Here is a 17,064-nt window from a genome sequence, read left to right as displayed (position 1 = left end):
ATACATATATATATATATGCTCAAAAAAATAAAGGGAACACTTAAACAACACAATGTAACTCCAAGTCAATCACACTTGTGTGAAATCAAACTGTCCACTTAGGAAGCAACACTGATTAACAATCAGTTCCACATGCTGTTGTGTAAATGGAAAAGACAACAGGTGGAAATTATCAGCAATTAGCAAGACACCCCCAATAAAGGAGGTTCTGCAGGTGGGGACCACAGACCACTTCTCAGTTCCTGCTTTCTGGCTGATGTTTTGGTCACTTTTGAATGCTGGCGGTGCTTTCACTCTAGTGGTAGCATGAGACGAAGTCTACAACCCACGCAAGTGGCTCAGGTAGTGCAGCTCATCCAGGATGGCTCATCAATGCGAGCTGTGGCCAGAAAGTTTGCTGTGTCTGTCAGCGTCGTGTCCAGAGCATGGAGGCGCTACCAGGAGTGTAAATTCCTTATAAAGAAAAGTGTAGTTTATAGTGTATACTGTACTGTATAGTCTAGTGTTTTATATAGTCTAGTGTGTAATGTATAGTGTATTGTAGTGTTTAATGTTGTGTAGTTTATAGTGCATTTATAGTGTAGTGCACAGCGTAATGTACTTTGAAGTGTTGTGTATTGTGTAGTGTATAGTGTAGTATATAGTGTTATGTATAGTGTAGTGTATAATGTATTGTACTGTGTATAGTGTAGTGCACATTGTATTTTAAAGTGTAGTGTAGCATATAGTGTAGTGTGGTGTAATGTAGTGTAGTGTATAGTATAGTGTACAGTGCACTGTAATTTATAATGTAGTGTACTGTACACTGTACTGTAGTTTAGTGCAGTATATAGTGAAGTATAGTTTGTAGTGTACACTTGAATCAGATGTCATCTGCATGTCATTCAGCTCTGCAGAGGCCTGGTAACGAGCCAGTCATTTGATTCAGGTGTGTTGGAGAAGGGTTGCATCTAAAAGTTGCAGGATGGTAGATCTCGAGGACTTGGGCACCCCTGGTCTACAGTGTAGTGTAGTTTATAGGGTAGTGTACAGCGTAACGTTGTTTGAAGTGCTGTGTCATCAAGGCGCTAACTACGACCCATCAGAAGCAATCACATGAATTCGACTTGGCTGAGGATCAAACCGGCAACCCTCAAGTTACAAGACAACCGCTCTGGCTCGCTGAGCCATGCCGCTCTGGCTCTGGCTCGCTGAGCCATGCCGCTCTAGCTTGCTGAGCCATGCCGCTCTGGCTCTGGCTCGCTGAGCCATGCCGCTCTGGCTCGCTGAGCCATGCCGCTCTAGCTCGCTGAGCCATGCCGCTCCCTACACTACACTATAAACAGGCCCAGAGGTGCCCAGACCACCAGGAGACATATTGCATGTTTTTCATGGTTCAACTCATAAAATGGTTTCAGGAACATGAAACATGATCACCTTTAACTCTTGTGTTGTTCCAAGTGTTTGTTGTTTCTTCTATCGTACTGTTTTATCTATTTTTGTATGTTTTTATTCTATCTTCCTACTTGGCTTTTTACCAGGGATGGAAATTCTTTGCTGCAATCCGGCATGTTTATTGGAGCTTTTTGTACTGGTGTTCATTAATCTGCAATGTCCCAATTAAACAAATGAAATTTAAATATACACAGGAAGTAACACTCGGAGTAAGTACAGCGTAAACCTTCTAGGTTTATTAACAAAAACCTCTGTAGCATAACAATAAGGAATAAATAGCTGACTAGACATAAACATTCTCCATAATTTAAATCATCAATGCAGCTAAGTGATTTTGTAAGTACAAGCTGAGCTCTGAGGATGGTGTGGTGCATCAGCATGACTTCCAGGACCTTCCAGGACCTTCCAGGCCCTTCCAGGACGCTGCGCTGCTGGAATGTCAAACGTTTTACAGCCATGGAGAAGAAGCTGGGATCATCTAACATTTTATGAGGCTGAAAATAATTAAAGGATCAACAACATTATTGCATTTCTATCAGAAAGCTGATGAGACAAAGATTTTGAATGTTTGTTAATAACTAAGATCTGCTTTGATGTTTTCGATGCACCACATCCTGAAGCATCACAGTAGAAACGTCAGTGAAGAAGAAACAGTTTTTCAGACAGAACGTCCGACTTCCTTCCATTAAAAAAGATTCCCAAACAGCCATTTCACAGTCACAAAGTTCATCCACTCTTCATATAACGACCTCGTCCCAACAACCCTCCTAGTTTTATTGGTCAGTGGGGTTTGATGACCAGCGTTGTGTGGACTGGGGCCGCGGTAGTGGCTGGAGGTCCTGGGTCGTCTGCCTCAAAGAAGTAGAGCTGAAAATAAAAAGAAGATTTAAAACAAGTTCTGACATTTACACCTTCACCTTTCCGCCTCGCGCCTGACAGGACGAAGCAGAAACGTTATGTTCCTCCTCATTACAACACACCACTCCCTTTAACCTCTTCGTCTTTTTTCTATCCACAAACCCAAAAGAACCTGAAACACGACATGTTTCCATCCTGGATGAAACTGCTGCTCATCAAGTTTATTTTCATTTAAAATGTGAAACTTTTACCTTCTTTTAAACTGGTAGATTTTTATTTAAAACTTAATTTGACCCATCATTCAAACACAGCATCATTCCACTCAGTTTCCTCCTTATTTATATCCAATCTTCTCTTTTTCAAAACAAATGATTTGATTTTATTTGGAAGTAAATAAGTTCTATAAATATTATTTTTGATGTTTTGAACTGAATCAAATCTGGAAATTTAGGAGCTTGTATTTCTAGGAAGCGTTTATTGTGTGTGTGATGCATTATTTATCACTGATGGCCCTTTTCTGCTTCTGTTTCTTATTTGCATGTTACCTGCGTATGTGCTGCCCCACACCTGTACACACAAACTTATGTAGTAAAGTGAATGTACAGTAAAGGTTAATAGTGCTTTCTGACTTCATATGAGCCCGGTTTCCACCAGGACAACTAACTAACTAACGTGGTTTTCAACAAAATCACACCCAGGAATTTAATTAACTTCTATAATTCTCTTATGATTTCCAAAAATATGAAGTCTGACTTTAAATCTGAATTAAACTATTTACTTACACCAAACCACTTTTAATTGGTTTATAGTTTGTGATCACCTCCAGAAGCTGGTACTTTACAGATATCAATAGAAGTGATAATAAACACTTTAGGAGACGGAGTGTGTGGTTCTGGTTAAACGTGTCGGGTCGAACGAGGCTGCACATCAACTCGCTCACCTTGCAGCCGACTGCAAGCAGTGTGTGTAAGACCACGATGGTTACCACGGTAGCCACGGCCATGACTTTGGTGTCTTCACGGACGATGGGCCAGAACGTGAGGACCAGGACTGAGCCAGAGATCACCATGGCAACCAGAATCAGAGTCCACTGCAGCCACTCAAATGGTATGATCCACAAAATCTGGAGGAGAAAGATGTTTGTTACTGATGCTTCCTGTTCACACGGTGATCGATCAAAACAAGGACTACGAAGGCCACTTCCTGATCAATATTCCTAATAAACAGTCACCAGGTTTATGGATAGATAAAAACAATCATTAAGTAGAACCAAAGTAAATTCTCAAACAGAATCATCATCATCGTCACTGAAGGATTGTTTGGTGGACAAACGTTGGTACTTTTCCCAGTTTCTGTTTAACTTTTTTCATTGTGAGTAACAAGAGAAAAGTTTTTAAAGCACTTTGAAGCAGCACATGATCTGGTGATGTCTGAAGGAGAGGCCACTGCTCCCAGCAAGTCTGATAAATCCGTTTTTCTCTCTTACATGTGATTAGTGTTTGATAGTTTCTCTAACGTTTGTGTGAAGACTGTTTTTATCATATAAAGGGTTAGGGTGCTTTGTGCATGAAAAGTGTTCTGTAAATAAAATTTGATTTGATTAAATCAATGATCTGTTCTTTTCATTAAGCTGAGAGGTGATGGGATTATTTTGGGATCATTTAAAAAGATCTAGTAAGACATCTTGTTAGGACTCCTCTGGTTATAGGAAACAAACTCAGGAGGGTGGATGGACTCACTGATGTGGGGATGTAGATGAAGAGGGAGTAGCCGTAGACACACACAGTCTCCAGGAAGGAATATCCTCCAATCTGCCTCTCGCTCCCTTGCCTCCAGGTTAAGAAACCCCACAGACCAATCGGCACCAGCCAGGCGTACATGAAGATGACCGCCGCTGCTATGGTTACTGCCAACAGAGACAGGAAGCCGCTCAGCATGCCGCAGCGACTCCGGGACGATCCGGAAAGCTGCTGCAGGACTCACCTCTGTGGAACTGGGGTCTGTAGTGATAGTCGGGGTCTTTCATCCCACGGATGAAGTTGGACAGGTTTCCGCTGATCGCTACTGAGAACACCAGCGTCACACAGATCCAGAAAGGTCCTACACAAACACACACACATCTCAATGGCAGGAGCAGAAATCCAGCAACAACCTAAAGCGACTGTTAGAGAAGGAATAAACTTTTCTGATGTCTTTAGATTCAGGCCATCAAGATGTGAGTAAACGAAAATAATAATTCTGAAACGTTGTGTCTCATTTCAGTTTTAAAAGTAGTAACGGATTATTTCTTTATACCTGAATACAAACCGTGCAGTTTCCACATTTTAAAGCCATTTCAGTGAAATTTACTGCAGCACCTTTATGTGCAGCTTGTTCTAAATCCCTTACCTGCAGCAATCTTTCTTTTTCTTTCTTTCTTTCAATGTGCAAACTGAGCACTCAAACGCAACATGAGGTCTCTTCCAAAACACTTTCATGTTTTAAGGATTTTAATGCTTCGTTTCTCAAAAAGTTATTTTGCTTTTTGTACGATTTCACAATGAACCTAAATTCCACTATAACTATATGAGTATGTATAACATGATGTTTTCTAACAAAATAATTACACCCAAAATACGTATCTAAACTATGAATGGCCCACTGAGTGTTCTGGTTCAATGACGGCTTGTATCTATAGACAGTCCTCGTCATCATTCTCTGGACATGTACACATCATCAGACCAAAGCAACACATGACACGTGATGTTTTTATGTTGTGGTGTACTCACCACTGTTGCTAGATTTAGCTTCGATATATTGCTGGAGTTTAAAGAATTACAACTGTATGATTAAATGTCCTACAATCATGATATAACATCAACACAGCATCAACTTTTTACATTCCCTGTTAATTCCACCCAAAAGTTGAATATCCCAAACGTTCTGTTAGCTGCTAGCTGAGGTTAGCATTGCTGTTATCTTACTGATGTCTCCCTTTGCCGTTTCCACAAACGTAGGTCAGCAAACCTGCAGACAGCAGTGAAGCTGGAGTCTGAAAAATAATAACTCCTCCAGAGTTTTTAAAGAAGTCCATTTTCAGGGGCTAAAAGCTACTTTTGCAAAAAACAGAAAGAAAAAAGTATTTATCTCAAAGGGATTTTGCTCATTGAAACATATGGACTATAATGTAAAAACATTAACTTAAATCTAAAATTTATATTGAATTATATAATAAATGATTTTATATATAAACATACTGAATAGCCAAACTGTTATTTACTGAGAATAATAATGTCAAACTGACTTTTTTATCTTATGTTTTTTAACTCACTCTGAGCTCTGACCAGCATCCAGCCGTTACTGTCATGTGTTGGATACATCTCTGCTGACTTACCATATAAATCTGGATTATTTCTAAGGTAGTGTTTGATGAAGTTTCTTCCAGGTAACGGCATCACTGACCCCTTGAGTCTGTCCAGAACCTGAATAACACGATCAGTATAGATTAGAAGCAAGTCCACTAAGAACTGACTGGTTAAACGACAGCTATGTACAGAGTGTGTTTGTAGACAGGGAGTGGCTGATGAATACCTGCATTGTATCAACATTGAAGAATGACTGGTAGTATTCAAAGGTCCAGAAGCCACCGCCTGGTTTCTGTCCTCCTAACAGCTGGAAGCATAGACATCTCTCAGCTGCTGTTCCAAAACAACAAGACTCAAACTAACTTGTTCTCCACACAAACACTTTACCTCTGAACTCTCCTCTTCTGCCTCCTCATCCTCTGACAGGTCTAGTTTCACATCCTCTCCTGCTGCTGTGGCTCCAGCTGTTGAGGTGGGGGTGTTCGATGCAGACATGCTAAGTGTGGGGGCGCCTGGGTCAGCAGCCAGCAGCTCTGCGGCTTCTTCAAACTCTACAGATGCAGAGCAAAACCATCAGCTGTTGGTGTTAAATAGAGAGTCTGCAAATTCTCTGCAGTTATGCTGTGTACATGATTGATCTCTGACATCCTGGTGATGTGGTTCATCGTGTGTTTTGATTCAGAAACATGCAAAACAATCAGATATCACCATTTTATCAAATCACATCAAAACAGTGATTTGTTTCCTCATATTTCTGTGAAAGTGATACGTTAGTTTAGAGAATAAATTTTATTTACTAATATTATAGATTTCTCTATTTTCTGTTCATCACTGTTGTAAAAAAAATACAAATCTCCAGATCCTGAGCCCAGCTGTCTCGTTTTACTCAATTTTGGAAGTTTTCAGAACAAAACACAGAATAAAGTAGGCTGTGACTTTTACCTTGGAATTGCAGATCATTTGGACTGGCCATTGCACCTACAGACACACTGAAACTTCATTCAATACCTGAAAGAAAAGGAACACACATAAAGCAAGACATGTCTCCTCTTTCTGGACCTCGAGTCACAATTTAAAGCTGAAAAATGACAAACAAGTCGTTGCGAGGAGAAAGAAAAGTATAATTAAGTCTGTAAAATTATGAGAAAAACAAACAATTAAATATATAATACTACTTAACACGAGGTTTGATGTTAAAAAGAATAATGTAATAATGTACAATCTTAAGGAAAATGATAGAACAACCAACCTGTCCTCAGCAGGGCCACCAAACAGCTAATATTAGTTATTCAAAACAAACTCCAGGACTCTTGTTTCGCATAAGCTTGAAATGTTGAGGAAAGCTTTTAAAAATATGGCTCAATACCGCCAATTTAACACTAACAAACTGCCAAATACTGATATTTTTCTATGCTAACGCATATCTTCCAGTGAACGCGACACAACAGCAGCTGTCAGGTAGTCCAGTTAGCCTGTCTTCCGGTACACGTCACCACGTAAACACAGCTGTCACGTGAGCATGTTCGTGCAAAATGCCGAATATATAGATATATCATTTTTTAAAACTCTTTTTTTTTTACTAAATTAAAAAACAAAATCCCCCCAAAACATTTACTGAGCAATTTAATAAACTTAATCTTATTATATAATATAGTACAAATGCTGTGTGTGTGTGTGTGTAATTTTATTAAATTATTTAATATTTTATTTAATAACGTCATTTTTCTATTTAATAATTTATGTAGTTAAAATACAATATGTATTTATATATACAGAAGAAAAATTATCACACCCCTGTTATTTTGTTCAAGCGATGTTAATTAAGCGGAACGTTTGCACAAACGATTCTACTGTCGGAAGACTACAAGCGACCCACCCTGTCCGCGCCATTTTGGCTCCATGTGAGCTCCTTCCCTGACATGTCAACTGTGCTTGAAGGTGACAGTGTACGTTTGAAATGGCTTCGTTGCGGGCAGCCAGGAGGATGTTCAGCGCTGCTGTAGAAACAGCAGCTGCTCCGGTTCCGAACAGCCGCTGGGAAAAGCTGAAGAACAGCAAAGCAGGTGAGAAACTAGCCGGAGGTGCCAGTCAAGGTTTGACGTGCACATTACGGTGTACATCGTATCTCCAGTTCTCCTGTAAAATCACATTAAGGGGATAAGTTAATGAAGAAGATCCCACCATTTAAACCTTTTCATTCTAGTTTATTTGCGTTATTCTACCGCAGAGAGACAGACATGCCGGGTCTGTAAGAGCTGTTCATGGTGACTTGACAACAACCTTGGAGCAAAGCTCTTAGATTAAACCATCTGCTGATTGCAGTAACTGCCGTGATCCATTCTATCTATTATAACATTTAACATCTGGATCTTCATAATATTGGATCTGTCAGGTGGCATCATTGTCCCAACGTTTTTAACTGAGCTTTGACATTTTTCTTAATTTCTCACTTTTAAACTAATATTTGAGGGTGTAAACAATCCTGCACCAGAAAAAGAATCTCAGATGGTAAACAAACGAAATAATGGAGTTAGAACTGGAGGTGTTGTCTGACAGTAGTATGTCTAATAAAACTAATCGTTAGCACCTGAAGAAACTGACAACTCAAGGTTTTTATGAAGAAATGGTTGAAACTGAAAAAGACCTACGAACACTGACTGCATTAATCTTGGATCACAAGCATGCATGTATACATATACCTGTATGCACACACACACACACACACTGCCCCTCAAACTCTCATTTTTTTACTTTTTATGTGCCCGTCTTTATGTTTGTGCTGCTTTGTGCTTTTGACATCTTCCATTTTATTATATCTATTTTTCATGGTATTGTTTTTAATTTAATACTTTTAATGGTCTGTTTTTCCTCCTGGACGTCTGAGCAGGGCCGACGGGGGCTGAATTAGACCTGGATAGAAACCTGTGTGCATGATATTTCAGTGCCACCTTAAAATGAATTTTTTTTTAAGTTATGATAACGAAACATATTAAGGAGGCGTCTGACAGCAAAGTGTAAAAGTAGCTTTAAAGTTTACTCAGGGCCCCGTGGAGCTGTCTGCCCCTCAGGAGCCGGTCAAGTGTGGCCTAAGTTGTAATCGATGCCTTTTTGTGTTGAATGTGAAGAATGAAGATTTGTCCTGTTCTGCTGCGTGCAGGTGCGTGGTGTCGCGGTCTGCTCTCTGACTACAAGGAAGCATGCAGGGAGGCGGTTGTAGGCGCTTGGGAGCGGCCGCTCAGGACTTCGCTGTACATGACTGTTCTGGGTGGAGCCGGGGTTTGTTTCTACACCAAACCCGACCAGTCAGCGTTTGAGGCCGCTCTGCTGGAGTGCTCAAACCAGCTGGGTCTGCTGTCACCGTGGATTCGGAGTGCCACCTCTGACAGCCATGTGCAGAGTCTGGTGAAGCTTCGTAACGAGGGCCGGCTCCGCTTCGTCAGCCTGGGTCTCCTGGCGTTGGTTTACCGCACTGACTACGACACCAACACCATGCTGTATGAAGCCCAGTGCTCCAACCTGTCGGTGCCCTGGAGGGAGCTCCCTCAGCGGGTTCTAGACGTTGGCTTCACTGGTCGCTGGTGGATCTTGGACTCAAAGATGAAGGACTATGACATTAATGAGGAAGAATTCAAGCACCTGCCGGCATACATGCAGGCAACGTTACCACCGAGTGTTCAGGAGGTGGAAAGGAACGAGAGGTCACACAGAGAGTCGTGGTTACCGCTGACAGTGGAGGAAGAGGAGGAAGAAACTAAAACTCTGGACAGGAAGGAGGGGGAGATCCAACCTGGGAGGGAGGAACAAACTCAGAGCTGAGCCACACTTTCACCAGCAGGCCATGCTTGGAATAAAACTGTCTAGATCCTTACCCTCAGTCTACAACAAGGTCTGGAAAGAAAAAAGAAAAAAACACTCAGCTACGAACTTTTAATCATGAGAGGAGGAAAATTTGTCAAAGTAAATGTAAACATTTTACATTTGTATTTATTCAAGCTGATTTTTTGTTTTGCAGATCGGTGAAAAGTTTTTTCTACCACAAATAAAGTCGATAAATCTGTCGCATATTAACTGATAAATATGTTCACAGACCTCACTGTCTGAGCAATTTTAATATTAAAACATAGAAAATGACTTTTTGTGATGCCACTTCTTCCTCGTTTGTTTTCTGTTACCTCATATTTTCTGTTGAGAGTTAAGCCTAACAAGATGGGCGTCCTGTTACTGCCTACAGTGTTTCAGTCGGCAGAGACTTTTAATACACACAACCTGCAGGAGGCGTTCATCAGTAGCAGCAGTGTTCCCAACTACATGATGTTCCTCGTCACGAGTCCCATGTGGGCCGGTCAGTGGGCTCTAATCCTTTTGAAGTCGTCTCCATTCATTTTAAGTCCTTTTTGAAACAGAAACCACCTCAACCAAGAATATAAATATGTTTTATACATTAGTGGATGGTATTTTTGCCTTTTCATGTTCATACCTTAATGTAAATGTAAAACAGCATCACACCTCTGAAACGGACCAGATTCATCACCCTGAAACGGGGGGGGGGGGGGGGGGGGGGAGAAATAATAGAATCCAGATAATAAACATCTAATAAATATTTCAATAACATAAATGAAACTTCATAAACTAAACTTTAAATTGATCATTCAGCTTAATTCACCTGTCATCACCGTGAAAACAACGTTGTTTATTAATTAAATTGGGCACTGATGGCTCAGTGTTGTGTTTGTTTCTGTTTCCTGCCCAAAAAGCTGTGTACGGATGGATGGATGGATAGATAGATAGATAGATAGATAGATAGATAGATAGATAGATAGATAATTGATTTTAGAAATTCACAGTGATTTAATAAAATAAAATATCTTGGTTGTTTTTGACTGTAAACTCGGGTTTGATGCTCGTGGTTAAGAGAGGCCACCAGAGAATCCATCTGATGAGGAGACTGAACTCTTCTAATGTCAGTGAGACCATTTTAAAGAACATTTTCCTTTATCTGTTGGTTCAGTGGTTTAACTGAAGGACAAGAACAGCCTGCTCTCCATAGTTAAACCTTGTTCTAAGATTATTGGAGACAAAGAGACTTGTCTTCCTTCTGGAAGCTTCAGGTTATTAAGAAAGCAGAGACCATCATCAGTGATCCTCACCATGTTTGGTCCAATGAATTTGTTCAGATGCAATCAGACTAGCGCAACCTTGCTCCTCCAAGGAGAACCAATAGATATTCTACATCTGTTATTCCTTCAACTGTCACACTTCTGAGCTCTGACAGCAGTCGTTTTAAATGACATTTAACCTGTCATTGCTTTATTTTAGCTGAGCTAACAGGTGTCTCAGCCTGTATTGGTATTTATTGTTGATTTATTTATTTGTTGTGTCTTCGCTGGTTAGGTCTGACACTTTGCATGCTGACTGGTGTCTGTGGTAAGCTTTTGATGAATAACCCATATGGGACGAATAAAGTTTTCTACATCTGAGAGATAATGTAACATCCATGTTCTGATCTAGTGGCAGACGCCAGCCGATGACGTACGCAGGATGTGTTATATGAGAAGGAAATGGAGGAATAATAAAACAACAGCATGTGGTCTTCTTGGTATCTGTGGGCTTAGATTTCTGTCAGCAGGACAGACAGATCTTTATTGTCATTCTATGTAGAGGGGTCAACTGCCCCTTTACTTTAGAGGAACTCTGTAGTTCTCTTGATTAATGAGGCAGTTCTCATCACACCACTGGACAAAATGTATAAAAGGCTGAGTAAGATCTCGACCTCAGAGCTGCACTGTGGCTGCAGACGTCTTCCACTAACTGACGTATCTTCCAGGAATAAGAAGCAGGTTTAGAGCTGCAGTCTATGTATCCTTGTGGAATGAGAGAGGGAGTCCAGTAAAGGAGGGGAAGGTCCAAGAATGAGTCTCCAGCTGTGGTGAGGAGTGTCCAGGAAGTTGCAGGGTGAGCGGGTAGTGGAAGTAGCTGGTGAATGATGTCCAAATGCTGAGGTGGAATCAGTGATTTTAGCATGGAATCCTGGAGGGACAATGTTACACTAGAAAAATGGGGTAAGCACAATTAAAGATTCCTATGAGGCGCAAGGAAAGCTGTGGTAGGAGCCTGATTTCCACAAAAACAGAGACAATCTGGCGAAGGCTGGAGCTCCTGCAGGTCCTTAAGTACCAGAGCTAGATGAGCTGCAGCTGTGTTCACTCCAGACTCCGCCTGCCTCCTAGAAACCTGGTCAGCTCCACCTAGAAACTCAGAAACACCAAAAGCACCACAGCCAAGAGCAAACCATGACAAGCACGGCTTAGGCCTGGTACACACATACCGATTTTCTTAATCTTATGAGATTTTTTATCTGGTTGAGACCTCACACGTGACGATAAAAAAATCTGTTTTGATCGTACTGTGTGTGGTGTGCTCTGAACAACCTAGTCCTCTGAGCCGGACAAACGTCGAAACGTAGAAGAAGAAGAACCATAGCAACAACTGGCAAAAAACAAAGAAGAAGAAACATAGCAACAATCGGCAAAAAACAAAGAAGAAGAAACATAGCAACAACCGGCAAAAAACAAAGAAGAACCATAGCAACAACCAGGAAAAAACAAAGAAGAAGAAACATAGCAACAACTGGCAAAAAACAAAGAAGAACCATAGCAACAACCGACAAAAAACAAAGAAGAACCATAGCAACAACCAGCAAAAAACAAAGAAGAAGAAACATAGCAACAACTGGCAAAAAACAAAGAAGAAGAAACATAGCAACAACCGGCTTAAAACAAAGAAGAAGAAACATAGCAACAACCAGCAAAAAACAAAGAAGAAGCAACATAGCAACAACCAGCAAAAAACAAAGAAGAACCATAGCAACAGCCGACAAAAAACAAAGAAGAACCATAGCAACAACCAGCAAAAAACAAAGAAGAAGCAACATAGCAACAACCAGCAAAAAACAAAGAAGAAGCAACATAGCAACAACCGACAAAAAACAAAGAAGAAACATAGCAACAACCAGCAAAAAACAAAGAAGAAGCAACATAGCAACAACCAGCAAAAAACAAAGAAGAAGCAACATAGCAACAACCAGCAAAAAACAAAGAAGAAGCAACATAGCAACAACCGACAAAAAACAAAGAAGAAACATAGCAACAACCAGCAAAAAACAAAGAAGAAGCAACATAGCAACAACCAGCAAAAAACAAAGAAGAAGCAACATAGCAACAACCAGCAAAAAACAAAGAAGAAGCAACATAGCAACAACCGACAAAAAACAAAGAAACATAGCAACAACCGGCAAAAAACAAAGAAGAAGAACCATAGCAACAACCGTCAAAAAACAATGAAGAAGAAACATAGCAACAACCGACAAAAAACAAAGACGAGCCATAGCAACAACCGACAAAAAACAAAGACGAGCCATAGCAACAACCGACAAGAAACAAAGAAGAACCATAGCAACAACCAGCAAAAAACAAAGAAGACGAACCATAGCAACAACCAGCAAAAAACAAAGAAGACGAACCATAGCAACAACCAGCAAAAAACAAAGAATTAGAAACATAGCAACAATCAGAAAACACAACACACAATTATCGGGACAAATCTGCTCGTAACCACAGACCAAATGATGATTGGACAGGGAAATCTCACAATAAACGGACATTTGCCGTCCGAGGTCGGGAAGAGGCAAAATCGGGACAAAAACAGCCCAAAAATGGTTGTGTGTACCAGGCTTTAGTGTTCCCTGCTGTGCCCCACACCTGGGGTTTTCCCTCCCCACTTGCCAGAATGAAGCCATCTGCTCCTGCCACTGTATGCGGCCCGCGGACTGTTTTGTGGACATCTCCAATGATTGTCCTGGTAACCATGGAAACGAGTAAGCGCGTGAGCTATGTTTATACTCTGATCGTGCTCCAGAGGGGTATTGCACGAAACCAGAATAAAGAAATCCAGGATAATTAAACAAGCCCAGCTTGACCTAGCTTGCGCGGCCTATCCTGGCTTAATTGGTTGCACGTTTGCTGAGCCAGGATGAGAAGGTGCGGCTAGGTTAAGCCAGGTGAAGATAGTTGGGATAAGTGCGTGTGCACGGCATACTGAAGCAGACCTCGCGATCGCTCACAGAATCACCGATGGGGAAATGGATAAAAGTCGCGCGTCCTACGTCACGGCCGCTGAACAACAGCTCCTGACGGAGTTCTCTGACGAAGTTAAGGATATTATAAGGAAAAAAGGCAATACCAATGCCATAAGTAAAGAACGCGAGAGAGCCTGGCAGACAATAGCCGACCGGCTCAATGCGTAAGTAGTCAAAAACTGTACAATTAATAAACAGTGCTCCACTGGAACTGTCATAATTAGGCTACAATTAAAGGATTTACTTTTCAAATCCACTAACTGTTGTATACTTTAAGAGTGACAAGCAGGTGCATGTTACTCAGGAAATGTAGAGTATGATTAGGTGCAAACAATTATCCACAATGTGTCATTTAATCTATTTTCCTCATGTAACGTTTTTATCTATTTTATCTTTCTGTCCTTCATAAAGGACAAACCTGTCTGGCCATAAAAGGACCTGGCAGCAAGTAAAAATTAAATATAAGAACATTTTGCAGGCTGGTAAGTGACTCCAAAGTAGATAACCGAGAACAAATGAGGTGAATAGATGAGCTGACATGTTCAATGTCTGTATGATTGTAGCAGTTAAAAAAAAGGCCTATAGAACTGGCACAGGGGGCGGCCCACCAAGCCAGGATGTGACTCCAGCAGAGGAACTGGCCTCCATTTAAATAAAGGGAGGCCAGTGATGGAGGGGATCCAGGGAGGGACAATAACTGACTCTGTCCCAGCCACAGAAACTGTCCGCTTCATACAAGGTACACAAAGTACTGCAATTCTACTGCACATGGAACACAATCAAATATAATATAGTGTCTGACTTTGGATAACCTTGCAGTGTCTGGGAACACAATTACGCTTTTGGAGCCACCAGAAGATGATCCGGTTAGTACAGTGTCTCCAAATCACAGGCTTGGTATGTTCTGTGAAATCTTAATCCAAGTCCTCTCGCTGCATGTATACGGCAGGGGGAAGGCACATCTGCAGCTGCAGAATGCACGTCTGCAGATGAGGAGACTGTGTCGGTGGAGTCCAGAAGGCTTGAGGCATGTCAGTTTTATGGGATTGGCCTGCTTATTTATTCCATGAAGGATATGAAGTCAGTGATGTGGTACTAATAGAAAATGTGTAACAGGACCCGGATGCTGCACAGTCTCCTAAGCGGCCTGGTAACATTATGAGTATTGGCTGAAGTACATCTACGTTATGCACAAATCCTGCTGTGCTAACTGACATTTCCTTTACAGACTTCACAAACTGTCAGAACACTTTATTCAGGGCACCTGGAGAGACAGATAGAGCTGGCAGATGTTAAAAGCTGACTCAAAAAGAGCAAGCTCCAAGGAATAGAGCTGGATCTAGAGATTAAACGCCGGACACTCAGAAAACTGGACCTGGAAATCCAGAAACTAGAAAGAGAAGTGAGTGTTTCAATGCACACAGTAACCATATCTGCAATACAGTGTTTTAATCCTTGTTACTTTTGCTGTCGTAGGATCCAAGCAACCAAGACCAATGACTGCTTAATAAAAAAAAATAAAAAATAAAAAAAAAACACGAACATTGGTGTCCGTCCTCTTTTCATGAATGTAAAAGAATTTCAAAGAACCACCAGTGCTAAACAAAATGCTCACACAGGAAAAGCTCTTTTATTAAATAAAGGGGCTAAATCCAAAAATGAAGTGAAGAAACTTGCAATATATTGCTCCCTGACAAGTCTGCCATCAATGTTGTCCGGGAAGATGGGAGCATTTTCCCAGTCAACATCAACAGCCACTCGGGGGGGGTCTCTCCTTTCTTAGGCCTGCAATGTTATGCAGTACTACGCATGCAGCAATAACATCACAGGCTCTGTCCGGGGAAATCCTCAGGTGGTGCAGGCACTGAAACCGAGATTTCAGAAGGCCGAAGGTCATCTCGATTCGAGCCCTTGTCTTGGTGTGTGCATGGTTGTAGGCCTGCTGTGGTGGGGTTTGGGGATCCGCAAGGGGAGTCAAGAGGAATGACTCACAGGCGTATCCTTTATCTCCCAGCAGCACACCAGAGAATTCACCTGATAATACAAAATATAATTTAGAAAACAGAGTTACACACACAATGTCCAAGGTGCTTACAGTACAAATGTGTGGGCTACCTTGTGAAAGTCTCTCATAAATTGGACTAGCCCAAAAGACTCTAGAGTCATGCACTGAGCCAGGCCACTTTGCCTCTAAATTGCTCACAAGGCAGTCAGCATCACAGATCATCTGAAATATTTAGTTGTAGCCTATTAAGGTCATTAAATGCACAGAACAGATTCATGTAGGTCATAACCACAAATCACTCTTACCTGAACATTGATGCTGTGGAAGGATTTCCTGTTAATGTAATCTCCCTCATGTTCACCTGAGGGGCGTCTGATTCTTATGTGTGTGCAATCCACTGCCCCAATGATGTTAGGGAAAGCTGTAACAAAAAATAGTGAGTATCCAACTGTGACAGATATACTTACAAACTAATGGGTGCACATTAAAATTGAGGTTACCTGCAATCTTGTAAAACTCCTCCTTGATGTAGAGGGGTCTTCTGTGGCCAGGGAAGGTGATGAATATATTGCTGAATGATTTCAGCGCCAGACAAACGCATCTGATTGTCCGGCAAATGGTTCCTTTATTGAGGTTCTCTGCATCCCCAACAGAATAAAGGAAGCTCCCACTCGCAAGCCATCTCAATGTGACACAGATCATCTGTGGTACAGTGAGGGCATGGCTTCACGCTGTCTGGTGCTGTATTTTTGGACTCAGCAGCCTACATAAATATCCTAGTCCATCACCCGAAAATCTGTATCTCTCAATGACATAGTCATCTCCAAAGGCCAGGGGATGTGACCTGTCCCTGAAGACTCGTTCACGTCTGAATGCTCTTCTGAGGATGCGGGCTTCCTCGTCCAGCACATCCTCTGAAAAAGGGCAAGCCATTATGAAGAGGGGACAGGTGAAGGGGAGTTGGACCTGAATATTCTACATTGCCCTCGTCACGGATTTCTTTGAATACACCTTTGTAACCTCATCCGCTGTGTTTTGTAATCTCAATTAATGCAATAAAACACATATTTATAAAACCTCTGACAGCAATTTGACGAGCAGTCTTCATTAGCATAGCAATATAACACTTGGCCTGATGAAATCATGCACTTATGACCAAGTTGATATTGTGTGATGAAATCGTGATCCTGTATTTAAATAAAATGACTAAAAAAAATAAATAAATAAATAAATTATATGCACTGCACTAGCACTACACGACAGCACCTGGGTCTAACTGGACTCAAAG

At 41.3% G+C, this 17,064-nt stretch overlaps 2 protein-coding genes and 1 long non-coding RNA gene across 3 annotated transcripts; 1 reads left to right on the top strand and 2 right to left on the bottom strand.

The window, feature by feature from the left end:
- Positions 1 to 1,649: 1,649 nt before the first annotated feature.
- Positions 1,650 to 7,123, bottom strand: yipf2 (Yip1 domain family, member 2). Its single transcript, XM_041975017.1, has 9 exons — positions 6,887 to 7,123; positions 6,580 to 6,645; positions 6,025 to 6,188; positions 5,864 to 5,944; positions 5,667 to 5,754; positions 4,277 to 4,393; positions 4,033 to 4,199; positions 3,234 to 3,416; positions 1,650 to 2,302 (listed from the first exon to the last, which is right to left on the bottom strand). Exons 2-9 carry the CDS (start codon positions 6,608 to 6,610, stop codon positions 2,216 to 2,218), a joined length of 918 nt encoding a protein of 305 aa, XP_041830951.1. The 5' UTR covers positions 6,611 to 6,645; positions 6,887 to 7,123; the 3' UTR covers positions 1,650 to 2,215.
- Positions 7,124 to 7,504: 381 nt separating this feature from the next.
- timm29 (translocase of inner mitochondrial membrane 29) lies at positions 7,505 to 10,191 on the top strand. Its single transcript, XM_041976720.1, has 2 exons — positions 7,505 to 7,700; positions 8,795 to 10,191. Exons 1-2 carry the CDS (start codon positions 7,595 to 7,597, stop codon positions 9,451 to 9,453), a joined length of 765 nt encoding a protein of 254 aa, XP_041832654.1. The 5' UTR covers positions 7,505 to 7,594; the 3' UTR covers positions 9,454 to 10,191.
- A 5,306-nt stretch (positions 10,192 to 15,497) lies between these two features.
- On the bottom strand, positions 15,498 to 16,265 carry LOC121632252. The gene is made up of 3 exons (XR_006008903.1): positions 16,082 to 16,265; positions 15,887 to 15,998; positions 15,498 to 15,805 (listed from the first exon to the last, which is right to left on the bottom strand). It is a non-coding gene; the product is annotated as an uncharacterized LOC121632252 (long non-coding RNA).
- Between the last annotated feature and the right edge of the window lie 799 nt (positions 16,266 to 17,064).

Source organism: Melanotaenia boesemani, chromosome 2 (genome assembly GCF_017639745.1).
Source record: "Melanotaenia boesemani isolate fMelBoe1 chromosome 2, fMelBoe1.pri, whole genome shotgun sequence".
In the NCBI taxonomy this organism is placed as follows: Eukaryota; Metazoa; Chordata; class Actinopteri; order Atheriniformes; family Melanotaeniidae; genus Melanotaenia; species Melanotaenia boesemani.
The sequence above is the reverse complement of the archived record's forward strand: the minus strand, read 5'-3'. Positions and strand labels throughout refer to the sequence as shown.